The following is a 26943-nucleotide window of genomic DNA, read 5'->3' on the forward strand; positions in this document are numbered from 1 at the left end:
AAGGGGATGGGATCAAAATTCTTTAGTTTTAATTCTTCAAAAGGTTGAAACATACAAATCTTGTATTTGAAACATCAATGAAGGAAAAAAAGCTTGTAAATGATGATACCGGCATTGCACTATCTGGGGATTATATGTAGTACATATTGCTGCACATTCCAAACATACAATGACTATTTTGATAAGTGTAAGACTGGAGTTTTAATCAGATTGAATATTGTACTGCCACTAGTCTAATTATTCAATTTTTCTTCATTTTTTTTGTTTCTTAAATTTGTTTTATTATCAGAATTTTTTTTTAAAAGTCACATTTAGGTCGAATCAGGCTGTAAAATGCCATACCTTTTTAATGTTTCTCCAAAATGAAACTGTGAATCAATTATTCAAGTCAAACAGTCAGTCTAAACAGAAAAATGTTGATGTCGGTCCCACGCTCTTCCAAGACATGTTCCCCTTCCATAAGTGACAACTCAATACCACATATTATTGGTCTCCATAGTTTTATTTTTATGCAGATGGATTCATAAAACGCAATTTAATTTTCACTTAAAATTATTTACCACAATGTGACAAACTTGATAAATTCTCAAGATATTCTAAATTCCCTGCTGTTCAAAAAATATAACATGCTTATTTTTACTTTTCATTAATCTTAAAGCTAGGTTATTTAGCAGTTTACTTAATCATGATAAAATTCACATCCATAGTGATGCGATAAGTATGTTTTAAAAAAAGTTAGAGAGAGAATATCATATGCACACATATATCTCTCGTAATTTTGTGCCCCTGAAAAAATAAGTAAAATTGCACGAGTTTTAATTGTGTCTGAATATATAGTTGACAGTATAAAATCAACATAAATCTGGCATTTAAAAAATACAAAACTGACATGTCTTAAAAAATATATGGCCATCGATCACTAAAAAACTTATTTTTTTCAAAAGGCAACTTCACACTGTTTACACCAGTCAAAATTTGACAAACAAAAATCTAACATTAGCATACTGTTTACAAAATGACCTACCACATACAATTTATATAGTCACTGAAATCTAACTAATAATAAATACATGTGATAATTAAATATAAAAAAAAATACCAGTTAAAATGCTTTTGGTTTTTTCACAAAATATACAAAAACCAGTATAGGGGTGGATAGATTCTAGAACCATAATTATAATATACAGGTTAATGAATATTATATTACAAATACAAAAGGATCTACTGACGGAATATGATATGTGTTGACATTTTCTATCTGTTTGATACATGGCTCACAGGGTTTCCAACTTTCAAAATGTCCATATTTACATTGTCCTACTATTGATGAACTATACAATTTAGACTAGATGCTGATACAAATTAAATGTTCATTATATATCACTGACTAATATTTATTTACATATTTACAACAAATATTACATGGTTGACTCGGAATGATCCAGGAAAAGGATAAAGATTTGTTATAAGAATTGATCCAGGAAAGGATAAAGATTTGTTAGAAGAATTGATCGAGGAAAGGATAAAGATCTGTAAGAAGAATTGATCGAGGAAAAGGACACAGATTTGTAAGAAGAATTGAAGTGCTGGTATGTGAACTCAAACATTAACCAAACCTAAGTGTCTAGGCATAAGGCCACTTGACCCTGCTTTATACAAGTACAGGAGAGAAAACACACACACAAAAAAGGTAGTTGAGGACAAAGAGAGGAAAAGTGTTTTTGAAAGATAGTATCTTGTTTAAATATAAGTATTTTTTAACAACATAAAATATTTTGGAAGGTTTAGAAAGTTTGGTACATATCTAGCCTAGGTTTGTGTCATCAGACATCAGCAGTATCAGTGTGCATATACATAGATCTGGTCAAACCAAATTCAAGGCCCTTACAAGGCTTTCGTGTGGCCCCGACAATTGCAAAGAATTTTGTATACCTAACAAAAGATATTTTACATAACAGTTTGTTGCAATGACTAATTTCTTAATATTGGTCCTCATGTTTGATCACAGGTCCTTAATGTTTGATCACAGGTCCTTTATGTTTGCCCATTGTCTTAAAGTCTATCAGTTTGTAATGCCTTTGAACAATCAACTTACAGACCAAGATTTACCCGAAGAATCTTTTATTTGTTACCGAAAGTATATTCCCCTCACATTCATGTCTGTAATTATAATTAAAACATCAAACATTCAAAGACATTTTCAAAGCTATGAGCCAGCATTACAACATCAAACATTCAAAGATGTTTTCAAAACTATGAGCCAGCGTTCGAGGCTTTTCAATGCAAACAGTAGATTCAAGACTTTTCTAATTACATGTAATGATTCAAACAACTTAAGTCTCTCCCAGATCATGACCTGTGTAATAGATTACTTAGTTAATGTCTTGATATCTATTATATTTTCAATGAGTGCAGAGTTTTCTTAAAACTGACCACATCATCGACACAACTAGTTTCTATGAAAAACAAAACATTGCATTAGATATTTTGGTCAAGACAAACATTTTGAAAAAAAATAATTGACACAAGTTCTCTATTAATGAAATATAACTAGAGAAATCTTCTGTGACCCCTAATATATTTTTTTAGGATAATTACTTTTGTGTAATTACATTTTAAAGACCATATACAGTGGTCCTCCAAATTAAAGGACAACTGAATTCTACTAGCATATATATCTAATTAAAAGGTGACCAGCAGAAAAGCACAGGTCTTTATATAAACTATAAAACCTATGTATTCTCGTTATAATCACTGGTCTCTCTAAAGTTTTCAAATCAAATACTAATCATAGTTCAAAGTAAGGCCAACCTTATAAACACATCTTTGTTTAATTCCTTCACAATCCTTTATACCTGGTAGTTAACAATTCATGTCATGATTTGATTTCAAAGCTGTGAATCTGTTGTCTATATAGAATTATTTTACAATCCTTTTTGACACAAAACATCTAAAATTGAAAAACCTTTTTTACACGGGCATTATCTTCAACCTTAAGACAACTTTGTCCAGTCAAAACAAAATTCATTTGAATTCTTCATATTCTTCTATACCATAAAGCAGTGCTCCAGATAACATGTGTGAATGGGTATTGACACACATGATTTTATATTTAATGTGACAATAAAACTGAACAGGTGTAGTTCACGTGAACAAAATCTGGATGACTGCGCCAGCTTCAACTCCAGTTTTTAGCTGACTAGAATACAGGTAACAATAGTCAGAGATATTTGTCTAACTACTCTGCCAGTGACAAACTTTGTAATGATCATGAGTATGAAATATGGCACTATCGAAACAACAATCGTTAGTACTGTATGCAGCAGGTTAAGGAGGCATGTTTAAAAGTTATCTGGAGCACTGATGACGGCGATCAAGAGTTGTGGTTACATTTCCATAATCAAATATTTGGGGAAATCTTATATTTACATTCAATTTACATGATATTTACATTTGAAACACTTAAGATAATCACCTCAATTTTTTTTTAGCTTCTACTGATCATCCTGATAACAAATTATATGGAATGTTCATATACCAGGTATATAGATTTACTGGCACTGAAAATATGTTGATTGCTACTTCAGTAGAACACACCCTGCCACACTTCCAGGAGATGTCAGTAGCTGGTCTACTACAGTAGAATACACCCTGCCACACCTCCAGGAAATGTCAGTAGCTGGTCTACTTCAGTAGAATACACCCTGGAACACCTCCAGGAAATGTCAGTAGCTGTCTACTTCAGTAGAATACACCCTGGAACACCTCAAGGAAATGTCAGTAGCTGGTCTACTTCAGTAGAATACACCCTGCCACACCTCCAGGAAATGTCAGTAGCTGGTCTGCTACAGTAGAATACACCCTGGAACACCTCAAGGAAATGTCAGTAGCTGGTCTACTTCAGTAGAATACACCCTGGAACACCTCAAGGAAATGTCAGTAGCTGGTCTACTTCAGTAGAATACACCCTGCCACACCTCCAGGAAATGTCTGTAGCTGGTCTACTTCAGTAGAATACATCCTGCCACACCTCCAGGAAATGTCAGTAGCTGGTCTACTTCAGTAGAATACACCCTGCCACACCTCCAGGAAATGTCAGTAGCTGGTCTGCTACAGTAGAATACACCCTGCCACACCTCCAGGAAATGTCAGTAGCTGGTTTGCTACAGTAGAATACACCCTGCCACACCTCCAGGAAATGTCAGTAGCTGGTCTGCTACAGTAGATATGTTGACAGCCATTAACTGTATATGATACATCAGTTTAACATCGGGGATGAAAAGAAATGACTGGGTTTCTTGTTGATGGTTCGGCTCTTGTTTGAAAATCTGGAAAATGACATGACAGTCATGAATGGTTTATGAAGACATTAAAACATTGATGTATTAGATAATATCAATTCTTCTTGATAATGATATAAAGTCTAGCTGTACATGTTTCAATGATAATTACATGAACATCAACAATTCACAGTATCCTAATTGTAACTCTACTATTTTCATAACAGACTTTTTAATACCTATAAAACAATGAATTTTATGCATTCCTAATTTGTAGTCACCCTAAAATCTCAAAATGGCAATAATAAAGAAATTCTGCATAATATGACAAGGTCTATGCTTCAAGTTGACCTGAAAGCCTACCAAAACACTCTTTCATAATTGTTTGCTATAATACAAGTGCTCATAAAATTTTTAATGGATGAGGGACTAAAAGTAATTTAAAAAATGTTGAAATGTGGTTTAGTTCAATAAAACAGTTACATTAAGACAATAAGAGAGTAAATACATCTGTATGGATTTTCTCATAATTTCATCAATACAAAAGTTTGTGAAAAAGGGTTAGATTTGTTAGAAGGCTGACCCACACTTCTAATCTACCCTCCACTATCTATATATGATGGAGAATATTTCAACAAACAAAACTGTTTTTACCATAATTTGAACACAGTAGCATCAATATCAAATAGATAATAGAAATCGACATACAGTTAAGTCAAACTTTCTATTAAATCAAATTCCTTATGTGTCTGAACTGACTGTATATTATTCTTAAAGTCCTACATGAGCGACAATTTAATTAGTGCCACATTACTGGTAGGAAAGTAAAGATAACAGTAGTGGCACGGCAGTAATGGTACGGTTATATGGTGGTTACCGTGCCTACCTCCACCTCTCACAGACAGGTCTCACTCATAGACCTGCGAGGCATCACCAGGGGTGGCATGAGTTTGGGTTTCATCTTGGCGATTCTACAACAAATACATGGCATCACAAAACTGTACAGACATCACCTAACACTAATAAGGCTAGTGAACTCATAAAAATATCCAATATAATCCATCTCATTGTATTCTTCCCCAAATAAGGCAATTTTTGGGATTTGATCTTTTGACTTTGTATTAGTTAATCTGGAATTTAAGGATTCAAACCAAAAAAATCTCAAAATTTCAAAAAAATGAAAAAAATGAGAATTCATCTGTAATTCTGATTTTTCTGTTTAATCAGTTGTTCAGGACATTGACCGATTTCAATAAAATACCTTTTGATCAAATTTTAAAATTTCCTCACGTAATGAAATCCAATAAATTTATGATGCAAGATCACATGCTATACAATTGAAAAAGCATACTTGATACTCCAGGGGTTACGACCACAGTACTCTGCTAACCTGAACCCCAGGGGTTACGACCACAATAGTCTGCTAACCTGTAACCCCAGGGGTTACGATCGCAACACTCTGCTAACCTGTAACCCCAGGGGTTACGACCACAGTACTCTACTGCCAGGTACCATACTCTGCTAACCTGTAACCCCAGGGGTTACGAACACAGTACTCTGCTAACCTGTAACCCCAGGGGTTACGATCGCAACTCTGCTAACCGGTAAGCCCTAGGGTTACAATCACAACTCTGTGCCAGCCTGTAACCCCTTGGGTTACGATCACAAATCTTGTAACCCTGATGTATCAAGGATCAGATTTATTTGAGTGTCAAGCAATGAACAAAACACTATTTGTAGAATCTTTCCTTATTTCGACTGTGATATCATAAAGAAATCACAACACAAAAGGGCAAGATTCTGAATTGTCAAACCCAAGGCTCATCTGTACATATGATTTGGTCTCCCACTATGGATTCTATGTAGAGCTAAATATCTGGATTTATTTTTATGTTCTAACATTACAGACTTCATGTTTATATTCTATATCTAAGTTCTACAAAAAGAGTTCAAACTTGCCTTCAGACTTTTTTTGTCACAAAGAAAATACAATGTATATATAAAACATCAATTTTACAATCAATCCATATTACATATCACCATCTTTTCAAACATCTAATCTTATTCACTTCAAGTGTCTATATCAAATACACGTTTTTACATTTATATATACAAGTTTAAACATTCAGAACCATACTTCTTAAATAACTCACATGCCACCAAAGCAGGACTTTTCTTGCTCAAACTAATTTTCTTTTGAGTCAATAAAATCATGTGAATTTGTGAAATATTATTGCGTATTGACAATAAATAACAGAATTCTGCTCTGAGCAAATATTCAAAGTTCATCCAAATCATTGCAAAAATAAAGTATATTTTGTAGCCAGAAGTGAGAACAAGAAACTGGGTTTGAGCAAAAAAATCACTTAATATTTAGCTCCGAGTATTGGATCTACATGAAAACAGAACTATTAACCAGAAGGCAAACTTCAGCAATAGGAACATGTAATGCAAAAGTACTCTTCATTTCAGTTGGATAATAACAGTCATGAAAGAATTTAATTGGATAGCCTATATGTTGCAAAAGGATCATTTTTGCACGTTTCCTTCAGCATGATTTTTTATTTGTCAGCTAGAAAAATTCGTCAAATATTTTTTTCTGAAATTCCAGAGTAAGACATATTTTGATGATTCCATGCTGAAGCAAACAAGTGTCATGGTCAAACAATATATGGAGTGGAATCTTGATTATAAATGTCACTGGACCAATCTCAGCATATACTGAAATACACTGCATGCATAATGACTTAGCAATAATGATAGGTTAAGTCTGATCACCACCACAACCATGTAAAATACAATTAGATATCATAGGACATACACCATAATGGTTATCAGATATGATGTTCCTGACCAGGTTAACTGGTCAGACAAGAGAATGTGTTAATTAATGAGCCTTTACAACACTAACAGTACATTTATCACATACTGATGCATGCAGGACACACTTCCTTACATATCTTTGTGAATGGAATTTAAGTTCAAATAATTATCTCAATATCACTTTGTTATTACTGGAAATATTTCATTAAATAAGGAAAATGAAAAGATAATGGTATGTAAAAAAAAATTGCCTGGTTATGATATGGAATGTTTTAGGTTCAGATATAATGTTAAGAAAATAAGCATTATTATTAGTATTATTGGTAAGTATTATGGCAGAGAAGATATAGAATTGGGAGAATTTATAGTGTTATTGTAAGACTTAGGTATCAAGTTAATTACATATATAACTATATTAGATAAGTAACATATTGACATTCCCAAAGACCTCCTAGTAAAACATATTTAAGATATTTCTGTATTTTATTCCTGATTTTATATGGAATTTACATGCAGAACACTGCTATTGTCAGGGCATTTTCTCGCTGGTTACTGACGGGCCGTTTTGTCTCCTTTTTGGGCTTAAACATGAAAGTAATTATTTTCAATTTAGAATGGGGCCCATTAACCGCCCTTAAATCCCCTCAGAAAAAGCCCTGATTTTGGATAGACATTTTCTCCTGGTAAAGCCATAATAAATTAATTACTAGATTCCATTCCATCTTTATTTTTTTAAATCAAGGCAGAGGGGTAGGGCAAGGGATTACGAAGCTTGATTTATTTTAGTTTTATAAACAATGAAAAAGAGGTTTTAGCAGATGAACTTCAATTCTTAATCAAGATTCTTATATGAAATTAAAGAAATTGAATTAGCTACAAAGATAGCTACTTTGATGCTATAATGGTTAGCATCTCCTTCCAAGTAATGTATGTTCTAGATTTGTCCCACTTTACTCATGTTCAAAAACTTGTTACTAAAAATAAAATAACTCTAAATTTGACATTATTCTTTTGAAAACTTTGGAAGTTTTACGTCTGGTGACATGTCAATATATTGCAAATACAGAAAATCTTTGATATACATTAAGATACGGAGACAAGTAAAGATAATTTGAATTAATATTTTCTCCCAGAAATCTAGGAATTCATATAAATATAATGATCTATAGGTCAAACATGTGTCCTTGCTTATGAATAAACTTTTGTGGTTTCATTCCAAAACATACAGGATGTCCCCTTTTCCAATACTACAAAAACACATTCATTCACAAAACTTGACAGTGATGTAAGATGTAGGTACATTTCAATTCTGAAGTAGAACTTGTTCATTTATAAATTGGCATGTTGTGATATCTATTTTCATAGATATTATTCATCATATTTTGAAGCCATTTTGATTAAACTTTTGCTGATATGCTATTTAAATATAAAATCTAATAATCAAAAATATTCCAGAATTTTGAAATTCCAGCAAAATTATCAACAACCACTTCTTGCTTGAGTGGGAAAATCTACAAAGTAATGGACAAGTTCTAATTCTAATGATCATCAGTTAGTTTAATATACACTTTAAAAAAAAAACTATTCTAATTTACTCAAAAATAAAATGACAGGAACATTTCTGTTCAATGAAAAACATTTCACATGTGGCTCAATGAAATAAAAGATGACAATGACATCACATTCAACAAACATGTATTCAATGAAGCAACTTAAAATTTGTGATAAATCTTCCTGGATTTTCCCTGTATGACACAGTATTTAAGAAATTGACTGAAGTCTTGATATTGATAGATCATTGGGTACTCTCTTACTCTGTGTTGGAGTCATATTATACCAATTGAACAGATGCAAGACAATTACAAAATTGAATTGTTTTGAAGAATTATCCAGAACAGATCTCATAAAAAGGGACAATTTTGTATGAATGTGATCTCATTAGAGTGACTATATGATGTACAAATGATATTACATGATTACATGAATATGAAATACAATTTTACATGGTGAATACACTTAAGATCTCCGTATATATATGACGTGTAAATGCAGCAGATCCACCAAACCCATGCCATCGCTGATTACTGCCGGTCTACAGTTCAAGCTGTACAGACATCAAAATTGATACAGTAAATTCAGTTATGCAACAAAAGATCCCAGAGGAATCTTGGCATCCACCATTGAATGACCTTTATTCGATCTCTGTAAGACTGAACTTTTCTCTATTTTTTCTCTCTTCTTCCTCTTAATCAATAAATCTGAGAAAGATCCATCAAGTACTCTCTGTGAAATAGGGTTAACAAACTACAATTAACAGAAAAGTACTCTAAATAAAATTCAAGAAATATCCATGAAGAACTCAAAATAGAACTTCAATTGTCAAAATTTAAAATGGCCGTCTGTTGGCCAATATGTTTTCAGATCATTCTCAAAATGGATCATGCAAAACTAGGGACCAAGGGTAACCTACGAGTGAAATTTGAGATATGCACATATAGTATAGGGCTAACAGACGAAAGGCGACTTGAATAACCCACCATCTGATGGTGGTGGCGGGCTGAAAATCGCAATTTTCCCATAACAAGAGATTACCATGCTAAAAATTCCTCATATTGGCACAAGTTCAGTATTTAGTTAGTACACTGTATACCGAGAAATATTCAATGCTGTTTTCACCATCCGCAATGTTGGTTGAGAGGAGTGCAAAACAGACCATTAATATCAAGTTAACATGTAGGGCTAACATGAATTTTCATAGGTGGTAAAAGAGGAATGTTTCTCGGTACAGAGTTTACAAATCCAATGGTAAGTATATATATGTGAGCTGTAGCAGCAGAAGCAGCACCTCTTCCCTGTTATTAAATGGTAGTAAGATACACAGGCTACTTGTAGCTGATATAGCGCTACAATATAAATGCTGTTATATATCATATTTCTAAAATAAAGTAAAATACTCATAAAATGCACCTTGATTTGTACCATAGCCCTAACAACTTACCTTATAGAACAGCTTCACCTACTACATGCTATTCTTACTAACACAAGGAAGGAACTGTTTTCATTTACAATGTCTGGTGTGTTCCAAACTTTTCTTATAAATATGGGAGGAGGATCATTTTATTGAAGTAAGGACTATTTGAAACTTCTTGTGAATACTTAAATGATGTTTTTTAGATTCCTTATTGGTATCTCGAAACTGTTTTCCTTCCCATCATAAGATTGAGGCTTTTGAAAACAAACAATAATTTGACCCTTTTTGCCTGAAATGAATTGTCATTAAATAAAAGGAAATATTTTGTATACTAAAAAAATATTCTCTATATCAAAGATTCAAAGCAGTGAATCTTATTGAAGGCACTGGACATCAGCAACAGACAACATGTATTTTGAGCCCCAAGCCATCCCCTAAACCACACTAGCAACAAACTAATCATAGGTACCTAAGTGATCCAGTCACATAGGGGGCCGCTTTTCTGTAAAGTAGTTTGGTTTTTATTATTGTGCCACTATTGTTCAATAACTCTTGTACCTTAAAACACAACTTCATTTTGAGTGATAGATTCCATCTTCCTTTCAGTTAACATTAGTCTATAATCAAACTTGTGCAAAAAAATACCATAATGGATGCTGTTTATATGTGTTACATTATGTTCTAAATGGTATACAATTCATAACCATAAAGATACAGGTTGCTTTTAAATGTTGATATGACATGTATGACCATGCTATAAATTACCTGTCCTTCTGTCTGCATTAAGGAAAGAAAAATATATTGTCATCCAGTCTAAATACTAACAGAACATTCTCCCTTCTTAATGTTTCCAAAAAAATTAAGTTCTATCTATCAAATAAAAGCATGCTGCTCCCAAGATATTTGCAAAGCTTATCAATCCCAATTATACAATAAGATTGATATAAATATATATATTGTACTATATCAAATCATAGTAGTGTGTCAACACAATGCCTGCTGTAACATCAGACACATACTTTTTCATAACTTTTGTACAATAAAAACAAGTCGCTGTGCAGTGTTGAATTGGTAGGGTCAGGATAGTTTTGCCTTAGAATTACATCTTTTCAGTCATATCTTAAATTTGCAGACTTGATATGAACACTTTAAAAAATAGAACTGTGATCCTGAGGATAAAAATGATTTAAAAAAATACCCACAGTAGGTGCTAACTTAAAATCTTAACTAACTGAAGGCCTCCGATTAGGGTTGCCATGATACAGTTTTAACTTATTGTGTTACAGAAGGCTTGTATTGTGATTCGTATTGCAATATTTTCCCTTGTGTCGTCACGTAAATCATAACTGTTAAATGAAATAATATCTTATAAAAGATTGATATGTCACCAATTAAATGAATTATATCGTTCATGTGTATTTATTTAATCATTGTTGTGAAATTTGAAATTGAAATTAATTTATATGATTCATTTGTGTGTAGGTTTTTTGTTTTGTTTTTGTGGTCACTGAAATTATGATGCTTGGGAAGATGTTTCGTAAAGTTAACATATTTTTTTTAATTTAAAATAATTTTGTTGAGAAATTATTCAAAATGGTATTCTTAATAATACTATCCAATGCAGTTTCATAAGCTAGATTATGCTTTCACACAAAACCTGAACAAAAAAGAGTTTAATAAATTATCTCTTTTTTAATTATTTCTATTCTGTCAGATTTCTGTTTTGAATTTTTGATTTGTTTCAGAAATGCACATGAAAATATTTTCCAATCATTTCCAAAACATGAATTATAGGGTGAATCGGTGAAATGAGAAGCAAGTCAAAATATTATAATAGGCTTTGTGACAATACTGACCTTGGTGTGAAGGAATTTTTGCCCCAAGTTTTGCTCTTGTGCTCGTAGGACCCTGGCGTGTGGATAGGGCCTAGCATACTGCCTGGAACTGCAACCATACAGAGAAAAATACTGTCATAATTACCTACTAAAAATGTGATAAAACAGATAATATTGAATTTCTGTCATTTTGCTGAGAAAAGTACTTAATTTCAACAACCTTCCTCTGGTTATAAATTACAATGGGGCCATTGTATCTCCAGTTCATGTTTTTAAGAATAGATTGCTCTTTCCTTTTCTTTTAACTTTTTAACCATCCAATACTTCAGTTTGCAACCCATCCAGCTTCCAAGGACTAAACATATATTTCACTGGAAGACTCGAGACATAAAGAAACTAATGCAGGAGAAAATGTGTCTTAGGCAAGATTTTAGTATTCTGTTATAAGTAAAATTAACTTATATCTTGTTAACTAAGCACAATGTGTTATTGGTCAATACAAAATTAAATTTTAACTTTTATTACAGTGTCTTCTGCCCAAATGAGCGCCATTCTCTGTGCAATCTTCTGCTATTAACACAATGTAAATAAATCTTAAACATTTTAAAGCTTGCCTTTATTTGCCTTCATTTCAAAGTTTTCGTGATTTGAGTGACTAACACTTTAAAGATTACGATGAAATCGGCAATGCAGCACTCTTAAATGATATGTATGCAAGCCTGAGAACCAAGTAATTTTTTGGCCTTGTCATAGGATACTATTTTAAGTGAAATCACTTCTTTCTGTGGTTCTTGTTTGATAAACCTGGAGTCCTCCCCTTGGGTAGATATTATTCTTGAACAGCTCCTAAAGACTATTTCTTAATACAATCAGATTTACCCGTCCGACTCAAACATCTTCAGGATGTGATTTACCTGTCCGACTCAAACATCTTTAGGATGTGACTTACCTGCCAGACTCTCAAACATCTTTAGGATATGACTTACCTGCCCGACTTTCCGGCGTCTGTGGGGTGTTGAACTGGTTAGGGTAGAGGTTCTCCTCATCAATGTTTAGGAAGGATTCCCAGTAATCTACGGGGATGTCAAACAGTCTCTCCATCACCTGTGGATAAAACATTGGTCATTTATAAATAAGTTGATCCAATACTGGGTAGATTTCTCATCACATAGGTGATAAAAGCAGTTTCATGAAAGCTCAGCAACTCAAGAAACACTAGCATAATTTCTGTCAGTTTGCAAGTGCATTATTTTCTCACACAAAATGTATGCAAATTAAGGATGTATCAATCAATGTCCTAAGCACAATTCTCCAACATTTAATCATTGCATGAATCTGTGATTTTATTCCAAGCAAGACATAGTAAAAAAAAACAATTAGAAATCACAAGTGGAGTGCAATTATAGATAGTATAAAAAAAACGATAATAGTAAAACCATAACAGCAATGGTTGGTTAAACAAGACTTATGTCATAGATCATTCAATACGTACCATGCTCTGGTATTTAGTTTCGTTGATCATCATAAGGGGCTCTGGTTCGGGTACTGAGAAGCCAATGATGGTGGGGCCAAATACCTTGGCTAGGTTACTGGTCGGCATCTTACATTCATGACACTCACCAACCCTGAAAAACCACAATTTATATCATCTGTTGCTAATGTGTGTTTGTTACACTGTCAGTATTAAATATATGGACTCTCTCTGGCCTCAAAGTGGCACCTATTTTGGTGGCCATTGTGCCTTAAATTCACCACTGCCAACCAGATATAAACATGTATTAAAGGGGCCGGCATGGTAACTAGAAAAATTCTTTTGAAAAATATTGGGCTAGAACTAAAAATGTGATGAGGGAGGACTTTTTTATTTTTTTCTCTCAGTCACATAATGATACATATACATGAATCATGTGATTTGAAATTGTGTCAATTGTTAAATGCATAAAATGAATAAAGAAATCTAATCTTAATTTTAAACTATTGTCTTTATTTCCTGGTATTAAACTTGCAATTTAAATTGAAAAACAATTGAAATACAATTTTATGTTCAATGTTCACCAGATGTACACAAGCGATCAGGAACTCCCTATGTTTTAAGATTTGGTTCTTACATAATGTCCAAACAGTTTTGTTGCTTCGTTTACCTTCAAAGACATCGATCATTACTTTATCAAAAACATCAGCTTTCCGTTTGCCGATCGCGGCCGACACATCATGATCCGTGAATTTTGGCGGAAACGACCAGTCGTCGGGACCAAGCGATCCATCGCGCAGACCCTTGTAAAGTTCGCCAAACGAACAAGTGTCGCTATAATTCAATATGATTGTCCAGGGTAAAATAACACTGCCAGAAAAAGATATTTGAATGGAAATCATTGCTACCATGTGCAATCGAAAAATCAAGCTTCTAAAAGATAAACAAACGTTTCAATGATCTGATTTGGGAGATTCTAAAACACGGATCGGGCAAGTTCCGGATATTGCGGCAACCAACGTCGGATTTTTTTCCGGAATTTATTTTTCGGCGCGGACGTTTTTATTTTTTTGATTTCAATAAAAAGTGAGTGGTGCGGGGGGTTCATATTGGATGCGGGCGGGCCTGAGAAACAAGAAATTAATTTTATTTGGCCTAAGTATAATACCTAACCGGTTTTGTTACTAAGACGCAACTCATCAGAGGTAAAGTGAGTCGAGTCCTTTATGTAGAGTTGCATAGGGGACGGAGGGGTGGCAGTGCAAAGGCGGCGTAGGGAGGCTCAATGTTGCTCTGGGTGGTATTGTTATTGTATGACTCTCCTGAAATAGGATAGACCTCCAGGAAAATGAGACACAGCCACCTCCGCCATATTGCGCCACCCTTTGCAACTCTATATAAAGGGCTTCAAACTCCACTCACTTTACCTCTGATGAGTTATGTCTTAGTAACGAAACCGGTTACATATTATACTAAGTGGACGATATGGTTCCCTACACAACACAGGCAGCACATTAGTGTCTTTTTCTCAGTCAGGTTTTATTTATGATCCAATATTTCCAATTGGCGCCTAGATTTTATAGCCTGGTAGCCCAATAAGCAACCTGGTAAAAATATCCAATTTGAGTTTGAGCCCTGTCTGTAGGTCAAAGAACATCATTGACATCAACCAGAAAGCTTTGACAAATTGTCATTATCAGCTGATGACAGTACTCCAGAAGGCAGGGTCTCTTGTAGTAGTTGGTGACTACCTCACTGAACTACAGAGGCCCGTCATATGACATTCAGAGCAATTAGGTAAAGTGTCTTGCTCAAGAACACAACCAAAACAGCACAGACCGACTGTTTCTCAGCTTTCCTAGAAACACAAACTGACACTGGTAGGGAGAGCTGAACCACAAACCTTCACCTGAGGTTACGTGGCCAGCACTCTAACCAACTCTATCGCAGCCCCTCTTTGTTCCATTGTAGAATCCTCAAACACTAATATCAACCTTGTTGACATTCACCTATATGAGACCCCGGTCTAGGACATCGTTGTCTATCAGTTGATAGGCCCTGTTAGAAGTGCTGTAATATTTCAACAATACCAACATTAATGCGAATCCTCTGCTCTCTACCTTCAGTTTGATTTTTTTTTAGAGCAGGCCAATTCACCCTTGGCAACCAGTAATTGACCTATAATGCGCCTGCATGGCCACTAAAAAATTGTGTAAATTTGTGATTTGGTTAATCTTTCAAAGGCTTTAGTCAATGCTAAAATGATGTTCACAATAGAAGAAACTAGAACTGTCGTCCAGAGGGCCAACTCATACCCCCCGCTCCTGCAACCCCCATCGTTACTTGTGTTCATTTATACAATAAACGAGATATACAGTTAAATCTCACTTAGTCGTATTCAGTTTTCTTGGTTACCCTAATTCGTTTTTCATCTATATTATGAATAAATTGTTGTACATGCCATTGTGAAATGATTTCACATGAGAAAATCTTTTCAATTGATCAATTTATAACAAAGAAAAAATTAAAAAGGTTATGAGAAAGGTAAAGTGTGAATGGGATTTATTCAAAAAATTACGACTCGATATAGATTACGCACATCTACAATGTATAAGGATTATTGTCATGAAGTTTCGTTGAAATCAGATAAGTAGTTTAGGAGAATTAGCCGGTACATCGTTGTGTCAATCTCGCCCAAAAAACCAAGTTTTGTGCCCTGGTTACCATGGTAACCAAAAAATTACGACGTGATATAGATTACACACACCTACAATGTATAAGGATTATTGTCATGAAAAAACTAAGTTCTGTGCCCTGGTTACCATGGTAACCATAAGAGGAGTAGACCAAAAATCTTAGTTTTGTGCCCTGGTTACCATGGTAACCAAAAAATTATGATGTTATATAGATTATGCACACCTACAATGTATAAGGATTATTTAATCATTGCATGAATCTGTGATTTTATTCCAAGCAAGACATAGTAAAAAAAAACAATTAGAAATCACAAGTGGAGTGCAATTATAGATAGTATAAAAAAAACGATAATAGTAAAACCATAACAGCAATGGAATAGTCGGTTAAACAAGACTTATGTCACAGATCATTCAATACGTACCATGCTCTGGTATTTAGTTTCGTTGATCATCATAAGGGGCTCTGGTTCAGGTACTGAGAAGCCAATGATGGTGGGGCCAAATACCTTGGCTAGGTTACTGGTCGGCATCTTACATTCATGACACTCACCAACCCTGAAAAACCACAAAATTTATATTGTGTTTCTAAGGTGCATTTCTTACACTGTCAGTATTAATATATGGACTCTCTCTGGGCTCAAAGTGGCACCTATTTTGGTGGCCATGGTGCCTTAAGTTCACTATCAGCAACCAGTTATTAACATGTATTAAAGGGGCCTGCATGGCGACTAGAAAAATTCTTTTTAAAAAATATTGAGCATGAAGTAAAATCCAGAAAATGTGCCCTACTACCAACACATAAACACTTCTCTGAACACAATGTAAAACAAGCTTTGTAACATGGCTGCAGTTTGCACTACCAATTTTAAATATGTTGTGATTTCGTTAAACTGTGAGGGAAGAACCAAATTGCAAACTCATGAATGCATGTAAATTTGCAATTTGGTTATTATTCTTTCAAAGGTTGCTGTCAATAATAGAATGACATCTACAATCCAAAAAGTTGCAGACTTTGTACAGATGTTGTTGTATACTGATCTGAAAAGTTTATAGGAAATGATTTGAAGAAGTTACAGACAACTTGGCCAGACGACCAAACATTTTCAATTGGAGCCTAGATTTAATGGCCTAGCAGCCTAATAAGCAACCTGGTAAAAATAACCAGTCTTTGAGTTTGAGCCCTGTCTGTAGGTCAAAGAACATCATTGAGATCAACCAGAAAGCTTTGACAAATTGTCATTATCAGCTGATGACAGCACTCCAGAAGGCAGGGTCTCTTGTAGTAGTTGGTGACTACCTCACTGAACTACAGAGGCCCGTCATATGACATTCAGAGCAATTAAGGTAAAGTGTCTTGCTCAAGAACACAACCAAAACAGCACAGACCGACTGTTTCTCACCTTTCCGAGAAACACAAACTGACACAAGTAGGGAGCGTTGAACCATGCACCTCAAACCTTCACCTGAGGTTACGTGACCGGCACTCTAACCAACTCTATTGTGGCCCCTCTTAGTTCCGTTGTTCCTAACCTTGTTGACATTCACCTATATAAGACCCCGGTCTAGGACACCACTGTTTATCAGTTGATAGGCCCTGTTAGAAGTGCTGTAATATTTCAACAATACCAACATTAATGAGAATCCTCTGCTCTCTACCTTCAGTCAGATTTTTCCTAGAGGTCTTCAATATCCCACACTAGAGATGCTGGATGATGATTTACATTGTCTATAAATAGGTTATGGTGCTCTTACTGTACCTGATGAGATGAAGGATAAGGAAGGCCAGAGTGTCCCTGTTGGGTTGTGGCAGTTGACTGATAGCTTGGTACAGTTCAGATTCACCCATAGCACGGTCACGATTCTCTGGAAAAAGACAAAGTTTATGTTATTTCAAATGCTACATATGCAAGAATAAAATGCTGTTAATAGTGGTTGTTTGCAGGTAAAATTTTCAGATTTCTTAAAAATATATAAACCGCTATTTTTACACTTCAACAGACATGTATATATATGAGGAATTATTTTTTCCGAAAGTACTGATTTCACTTACTTTTCCAAAAATACTGAATTCACAATTAACACTGAAAACTTTCACTAAAGGTTCTGTTTACTAATACTTTGGAATTGGAGTCAGGAGTCAAACCTAAATTCATCAGCTAAATGGACACCTTTGTTGGCATATTTGCGTCTATTGTATAGACAAGATTATGCATTAAATAAGACTATCATGGACCAACCTGCAGCATTCTTGAAGTCCTTCCACAAGGCGTAGGTGATGATGGGTTCCTTCAGGCCTCTGAGGAAATCTTTCACACAGCCACACACCACATTGATATCATCAATATGAGACTGAATTATCAACATTTATACACATTTAGGTTCAGTTTGCAGCAGAAAAATATTATTAATATTTAGGTATAGCTCACAGCTTCGGTAGGTTACAAATATAATTTATTAAAACTCATAACCTATATTCATTGTAATTTTTTGGGGGGACAACTACATCTGATACAATAAATATATATATATATATATATATATATAAAAGAGCATGTTCTATCAGCCACATTACACAATGAGATAATATGAAATCGTTATGAACACATTCATTCTATACGATTGCACGATTTAATGTATTGGGACGAAACTGCATCTGAGGTATACTTCATGTATTGATAAGCGAATTTTTATTAAGCGTATGAAAAAGTGTAATTGTTGCAATTAAATATACACCAATATTATGTATTGCTACATGTATGCATATGTATGGAAGAACCATAACCTATATTCATTGTCATTTTTTGGGGGGACAACTACATCTGATAAATTAATGTGAAAACTATTATTGTACCAAAGTACTCCAACATTCTTGAAAACAAATATCTATCAAAAAGACAATGTTTTTTTTTGCACTGAAGACTGGATTGACTTACCTCTCAAAAATGTTAACATTCAGTATCTAAGTCTGATGATTTGAGTAACTTGCAACTCACCATATTTGGTACTCCTCTTCCTTTGAAGAATTCTTTTTTCAACTCTTTCACCTGTGACTCAGCTCTGATGAAAATAAGTTACATGAAGATATGCCTTATGTGTTTTTATGTATCAGAAGTGTACTACCAATCCAAAAGCCTGATGCACAGAGCATATAGCTTTGAAGTCAGGACTTATAGAAATTACAATATCAATGTAAATGAACAATGTAGATTTGGCAAGTTTTTATTTTATTTTTACATCAGTCAACAAATTAAATATTAGCACTTAAATTACACTACACACCTTTATACATGTAAGTATCCTTCAAAGTATTTTATGAAGATGGTAATGATCCATATTTTTGTACAAAAAGTATCAACTTCATTGAAAAAATATCAATTCTAAAATAAAAAAATTCAAGTTATATATATTTTATATAAGTCCTTTCAATTTTTTTTTCTTTTCAGCAAATTTCCTTCAAATGACTAGCACTAGGTCAGCCATTCAATATTAGAATGAGCTGGTATTGTTATACTTCTTATGTAAATATTCTGTTATAATACCTGAGCGAGTCTGTGACTTACCCTGGCACCCTGTAAATTCCCACCTCAGTCAGTCCTCGAGACTCCACCTCGTTTACACAGTGGACCTACAATACAGAAAAACAGCTAACTTCATTCATAGACTGTATTAGAAGTTTTTTTTTATGCATTTTTGGAATATCTTGGAAAATAATAACTTGACATTTTCACTAATAATTAAATAATTTTACGAAGGTATAAGGTATAGTCTGTTTCATAAAACTTCAGAATAACGAATCTTAATAAGGCTGCACCCACAGTTAATTACCTGCTCCCTGCACCCTTATTTAGTCATATACAGTATGTTATTATTATTTTTCCTGCCATAGGTACTACTCTTTGACTGAACATGAAATGTATTACTCCTTATTCTTGTTTCAGATATAACAAAACATAAATTCAGTGACTTCTGTCAATGAATTTACAGTTTACTCTATCAAAAAAGTTGCCATACACAAGTTTCATTACCCTAAACAGAAACTACAGAATTCTACTAAAAGTATGGCAAGCCACTCATTTGCAAATCTAAAACAGCATGCCTTTCCTAAACTCTATTCAAGATACAGCATAGGGACAGCCTCTTACCACAATAGCTGGTATCATCGGAGGATCAATAGGAGCATAGTCGATCAACAGGCCCTGTCAAGGAAACGGTAGATAGGCAATATAAGACTTTTGAAAAATTCTATGGACAAATATCTTAACCATACTTTCAAATAGTTATAAATATCCATTAATCACTAGCATATTTCCTTTGCTTCAGGAAGAAGTTATAGCCATACAAAACAAATTCTTTCAAACATACTGAATTGAATCTTTTGAATGAATGTCTTCTCTATATTCCGATAAGCATGATCTGCTTCCAATTACTTTTTAAGATCCGATATATATCAATTTAATCCTCAGTATTGATAAAAGGTGAGCAATAGATTGTGAAAGGTTTAATAGCTTAAAGTACAAGTTTTGTGCAATAATTATTTAGCTCTGTAAGTTTCTACCAATTAATATTTTCTTGTTCTCCTATATCACACTCTTACTATTCAGATCAATTAACACACTTCTTATATAAATATATTGCTGATTACTTTTAATCATAAAAAAAAATGAAAGCAAAGTAGTCCATAGAATGCAACTTACACCTGACATTTTTGTTGTCCCCGGAGTACTAGGACAGCAAGGTACACATGGTAAGGGGAGATTATCTTTACAGTCCGGATGACATGTCGCTTTACAGTCTGTAGATACAAGGCAAAGTGTCATGTTCAATACCATCAATCATTTCAAAAAAAAGGTTCAAAATAAATAGAAGTTTTATAATAAAGCAATTGTCTGCCTAACCAGTTTTCAATATAAACATATTTATTTCAATAAAAATGAAAAAAGTCAAGATAACTTACCTTTACATTTCATTGCCAGCTTTCCAAAACGGATTCTCTTTCCACACTGAAAACAGTATTTGTTATAGTGACTGTGGTAAATTATTGAACAATCATCAAAATAAACATCAGTTTTCAATTCTACCATAAGAAAATGCACTTAATTCCTAAACAATATAATCTAATTAAAACCTGAATGACTAACTTGATTTTACATACATAATTCATTCCTTCAATACATATTCCTGGTTTATCTATGTTCCGTGATATTTTGTTTTGTTGCTAGATGGTGAATTTATTTACATAAGTCTTACATTTGCCAATTGATACATGTATGGTGTATATCATCAAGAAATTTATGTAATATCCCGATCATTTGCTAAAATAAAATATAACTAATAGGCAATGTGAATAACTACTTATGCCAGAACTTCCTGATGTACTGCATTTCTTTGATTGTTTGTCTTCTGCACGTACATTTTGCTTGGCATTACATAAATTTGCATTTATAACCCATATCATTCAACAAATCATTTTCTGATAAATTTGTGGTACAGCCTGACTAAGTACAATACTTACTGGAGCACATGTTTCTGGTTTGATGACAGTCTTAGAGATGAAGAAATGGATCCTGTTCAAACCACGACCAGCAGAACTTGCTTTTCTCAGACGCGGTGTTCTAGTCAACCAAGCAATAAAATCAGTTACGCCAATCACTTTATAAGTATTGCATGTTCCGGGGTTAAAATACCTGTCACAAGTGTTTTTAATTATTATTGACTAGTACTTTCACTATGTCAGTACAATAACAGCTTTATGTAAAACTATTTATTAGCATGAAAGTAAATACAAATTCAGTGAAAGTGTGATTGTGTGTCACATAAACAACACAGTGCAGAAGTTGATTTCCCCGAGACCAAATTGAGTGGAATCCAGCTGAAACTTCAATATAGATAGTGAAATGTAACAGATCGCTAATAGGATTTGACAAACACTCACTTGGGAGTAGTTCCCTTCAAGATTCCTCTAGATTTGCGGCGTGAGTTTTGATTTCTGTTGCCAGGTGTACCCATGTAAGAATCTTCAGATTCAGGTTCACTTTCTGAAAAAGGAAAGATATTTAAAAGAAAACTACAAATTGTAGGTCTACTTACATAGATTGTATAGCTCTATCACTTGTACTACTCAACATGATTTATTAAGCCACAAGTCATTTGATAAAATTTCAATAATGTAATACAATTGTTATATCTAAACTTGAGTCTGCCAGACAGAATATGTACATTGCTCTGTATAGATTATATACTGAGAGGGACACCAATCCTTACCAACATCTCGAGCAGGGCTACCTAAGTGTTTGTCAAGGGCTGGTTCACTAAAGCTTTTGTTGAGGGTCTTCGTCTGTGGAATGACCTCGGCTACTGCCCCAACAAGCTGGCCGTCCGCGTTAAGAGTAACAGTTGTTGTGGTCACTATGGAGTTGTTGTGTTCCTACATCAATCAAAAGTGTAAACAATGACTGGAAAGCACTTACATCAGCCATTGCAAACTGCAGGGATATTTTCACTGATTTAAGATGGGGTTTTGTTTTTGCCTCGTTTCGGTGATAAAAATGGTGAAATTTTATTAGTAAGGCAATCTTCAGGAGTATGAAAAATTATTATAATGACTTAAATACTTACATCTACCTACAACACATATATACATATGTCTTGGATCAATCAAATATCTATGTACTGTTAAAAATGCATTAAATTTAGTTCAAACTTCCAACAGTATTTTTTTCAAACATACATCTTCATCACTCCTCCGTCGCTTGACAGGTTCGTCTTCCATCGGTGGTGCCGAGGGTCGCTTAATTTTCCTTCCACTTCGGAGATATGATGTATCAAGATCATCTTCTGTTTTATCATAAACTGAATCACCAAGTATTGAGTGTGCAGATTCGTTGATTGTCCCAAGTCTGTTAAGAAGATTGGGATAAAATGTGCATCCTCATCAGATTATGGGTTATAAATTAGAGAGACACCTCACATTACAATTTCCTACAATTACATTATCCCATTATATTTATCTATTATTCTCACGTCACATTCATATATTACACTAGGAATTAATTTATCTTTCATTCTGTTATATACAATTTGTCATTCTCCTAGTACCTATATCTATTACCTGTACATTACATACATCTGCCATCTATTACTCGCAATATATTTATTTATCATTCTCACAGTATATATATCTACTATTCTCACAACACTCATACAGGCATTCATTTTGTTGAATTCTATTATTGCAAACTTTTGAAATTATAATCCAATGTCAGTGAATAACTATATCATACCTTCTGGAGGGAGAATTTCCCTCTAACTGTGATGTGTAGGTACTGTGACTGAGAAATGCCAATTTTTCCCTGTCCTGCTCATTCAGCATACTCCTCTTGTTCTTGTCAGTAAGTAATTCTCGAATAAGAGCAATTTGTCTTTCCTGTAACAAAACATCATGTAAGATTCATCTATACTCTGAAAGAACTAATAAAATCTTAACTGGTTAAAATTTAGAAACATTCTCAGGTAAGAGTTTGATAAATAAACATTTTAAGCGTTTTTCTCCAAATTCAAATTAAATGATCATTAAATGATTAACCTATTTGATTTCCTCCATAAATGTTGAATCTATGTACTATAAATAGATCTTATTTGTGCTAGATACTATGGTGTTTCTGCAATATGGAATTGGTACACTAGAGTAATTTGAAGCAATATATTGCATAGCTGGTCATTATCTTTTTTGGCAAAACTGTAAAGAAACAAAATTTATATCTTCTCATTAACAACTATCATATACAATATTTTCAGCTCACAGCACATACCAACTGGTCACGTTCAGATTCTAAAAAACGCCTATGTTCGGTTTCTTTAACAATCTGACTTCTGGCATGCTTCAAGGTGATCTGTAGCGAGTCGTTCTCTTTTTCAAGGGTAGAAATTCTTTCATTGAGCCCATCAAAATCTGTTTCTAACGAGCACCATCTCTTCAAACAATCTTGTTGATTTGCCACAAAGCGTTGAAATTCTAAAAAAAAAAAAAAAACAGGAAAAAATATTTAAATCATTTGAAATAACATGTACATGAAATGCATGAAAAAAGCAAAAACAATTTTTCGACAGCCAAATAGAAAATTATAAAGCATTAACAATTTAACAGCATTCAAGATTATCATAACTACCCTTCAGTAAAATTACATTCATATTTCACATTGATAAATTTTATTAGTGTTTTTTTATGTCTATATATTTCGACCCCATCCCAAATTACAAATTGCAATTCTAAAACAAAAGTTCTCAATTGATTGCCAGCATTTATAATAAGTAATCTATCAAGTACAACATGTATATCTATATCTACAGGATTTTCCGTTTCTATATAAAAAGTCAACAATTTAAGAAATTTGGTTGTAATTATCACGTTTGCTTTGTGCTTATATATAACATTCACGTTGTAACAATTTGTCATTAACGAAAATGTTGGTTACAGAAAGAGATTGACTTTTCATGCAGATTTATGATAAGAAATTATCACTAACCCATGAGCTAGTCAGCGCATTCGAGCAGCTAGCCCTGACTTGAAAACCACTATCCCCGGGCGTCGGGCTAGAATTGTACACCCCTGCATCTATCTGGATTTTTGACTGAGTCATGTTTAGGCTACACTAGTAAAGACAAGCTACAAACCAACATGGCAGTAATAACAGCCTGTCCGGTCTACTTTGGCCAGTTGGTTCATTGTGTAGCTGGCCCAAAGCTATTACCCTATATATTGAAGTCTACCCCTGCATAACGAAAGCATAAATATCAAGATGTTTTAGCTAGTGGACCATACTGATAAAACTAAATAGATAATTCTAGCAATCAAGATAATTCTAGCAATTAAGATTATTCTAGCAATCAAGATCATTCCAGCAATCAGGATATTCTGGACAGGCCATTAATTCCATCTTATTAAAAACAAATACTTTACCCCTTTCCCATCATCAATCAGTCAGAATAAAGACCCCTGTTAGATTAAACTGAAAAGTCAATAAAGTGCAACATATAAATCAAATTCTCAAACCTGGTTCTATTCCAACTTGTAACACTTTAGCATTTCTAGCCAGGTCGTCAAAGCTGGCTATCAGCGAAAGCTTAGTATCCATCTGTGGAAAATCATTTATACATGGTATTAAAAAAACTACATTTAGAAATCAACTACATATTTTTGTTTGAGATTACAAAAACTGGGTAAGAATAATAGAATCTTACATGGGTATGTACCGTGAACAGGGATATCTCAACCTTATTCCCTTACATGAGAATTGAGATATCCCTGTTCGCGGAACAGACCCATGTAAATTGTTTGATTATTTTTCTCACATATACTTGCAACCAAATGTAAGTTTTCCTGAAAGTATTTCATCATGCCATCTTCAATGCTCCTTGATATTGGCTTCAAAATTTATGACCGTAACATCATCAATTACAACTTCATTACTCAGCGTAAAATGATGACGCTACATTATTGTGAGCAGCATCATATAGCGTGTGTCGGCTGTCTTTACCCCCCTTTGTAAGATTGATTTATCTTTTCCCTAGCATCAAATGGATAACCCTGTGAAGTATGTGAGAAATGTATGTCTATGGATGGGATACATACATTTTTTTTTTATACAGGTAGTATCCCATCCACACGTAGGTATAGGATTTTATGAAATATTAATCACATAACCAGCAAGAATGTACGCTGTATTATAAAAATGGTAAACATGACAGTCATGAAACAATTATAAACTTTTAAATTTAGAATATTACATACTTGTTATTTTTTCCCAAATCAGTTAAATATTGAATTGTGCAAAATACCCAGGAAAAACACTGCATCGCCTTATCAATGTTTGTGCATCATCCAGAGTTGATCAATGGCATTATGGGTGAAATAGATAAAATCACTAATATCTGCTCTCCTCACAATCATGCCTCCTAAACTGGTATCGTAAAAGTGGACAGTATATATATATGTCACCTTATTAGCTTTGACTAGTGAGAATTTCCCTTTAGTCTATTGAAATAGTGGTAGGATGTTTGCCTTGACAGTGATCACGAGAGGCCGCGAGTTTGAGGCACGGCAAAGTCTGGGTATTTTTCATTACTTCTTAAAACAGAATAAGCCAATATTCACTAAAATCACTCAAAAAATGCATCCTTGTTGCCTCCTCGAAGTCGACTAGGCCTGCAATTGTATCATAGATATTCGAACCATGTTAAAAGATAACACAATAACCGCAAGAAACCTGCGACACTGACAGGGCATCATGCAACATAATTAATAAAGAGACTTTTTTGAGGAGAGCATTGTTTTAGTGATTTCATTTATTCTACTCATTCCTAACCAACTGTAATAACATTTATAAAGGCAATGTGATTAAATTTCATAAAATCCTGACCTAGATGACAATGTAATCAACCATATCAGTCGAGGAGGCAGGCTTTAGAGCACAATCCTAGGCATATATTGTGTACGTGAAAAATGTTTTTACGTAAAGGCAATCACAAGGATCTATTTGTAATAATTGTGGATCATAACATTTAAATATTGACTACATCATCTTTAACCTATTGTCAAACTGGTCTAGCATCCACATGATCGAAATGGCCCTAAACAACACCACCAAACGAACACGTAATATCTGGATATCTAGATCAATTTCAATGCGATTTTCATAACAATTGACATATGTCAAATAGCACATTTAGACATATTAATATTACGAGATATATACCTTTTAAATATCCTGAAAAATAACAAATTAACAATTAAATTATCCTGTTGTCGCCATAAACAGTCCTCCTACTCTTGCCGGGTGTTTTTGAACTTCTTGTAAATTATCCAATCAAA

The 26943-nt window shown here is 33.8% G+C and overlaps 1 protein-coding gene across 6 annotated transcripts; it reads right to left on the minus strand.

Moving 5' to 3' along the window:
- Positions 1-483: 483 nt before the first annotated feature.
- On the minus strand, positions 484-26943 carry LOC117343097 (rac GTPase-activating protein 1-like). 6 transcript variants are annotated; one of them, XM_033905402.1, is made up of 21 exons: positions 26828-26943; positions 25126-25207; positions 23885-24087; positions 23357-23499; positions 22804-22972; positions 22338-22500; positions 22009-22111; positions 21589-21688; positions 21031-21076; positions 20771-20868; positions 20219-20272; positions 19637-19701; positions 19070-19133; positions 18314-18425; positions 17834-17939; positions 16499-16631; positions 12896-13013; positions 11931-12018; positions 10544-10576; positions 5167-5251; positions 4217-4328 (listed from the first exon to the last, which is right to left on the minus strand). In XM_033905402.1, exons 2-20 carry the CDS (start codon positions 25205-25207, stop codon positions 5176-5178), a joined length of 1956 nt encoding a protein of 651 aa, XP_033761293.1. In that variant the 5' UTR covers positions 26828-26943; the 3' UTR covers positions 4217-4328; positions 5167-5175. The 6 variants fall into 6 exon arrangements, with proteins under 6 accessions (XP_033761294.1, XP_033761296.1, XP_033761298.1 ...); XM_033905404.1 differs by lacking the exon at positions 10544-10576 and adding an exon at positions 10840-10851; XM_033905403.1 differs by lacking the exon at positions 5167-5251 and having other exon boundaries at positions 484-4328.

The sequence above is a fragment of the Pecten maximus genome, chromosome 15, assembly GCF_902652985.1.
Source record: "Pecten maximus chromosome 15, xPecMax1.1, whole genome shotgun sequence".
Classification (NCBI taxonomy): domain Eukaryota; kingdom Metazoa; phylum Mollusca; class Bivalvia; order Pectinida; family Pectinidae; genus Pecten; species Pecten maximus.

What these genes read in the sequence shown, in the direction of transcription:
- LOC117343097 (XM_033905402.1), bottom strand. Translation starts at nt 25,207, where the DNA reads ATGGATACTAAGCTTTCGCTGATAGCCAGCTTTGACGACCTGGCTAGA. An exon ending in GGAAATTCTCCCTCCAGAAG is followed by an intron (nt 22,973 to 23,356) that starts GTATGATATAGT and finishes TCTTCTTAACAG; the next exon opens with ACTTGGGACAATCAACGAAT. An exon ending in TATGTGACTGGATCACTTAG is followed by an intron (nt 5,252 to 10,543) that starts GTACCTATGATT and finishes TATTTGTTGTAG; the next exon opens with AATCGCCAAGATGAAACCCA.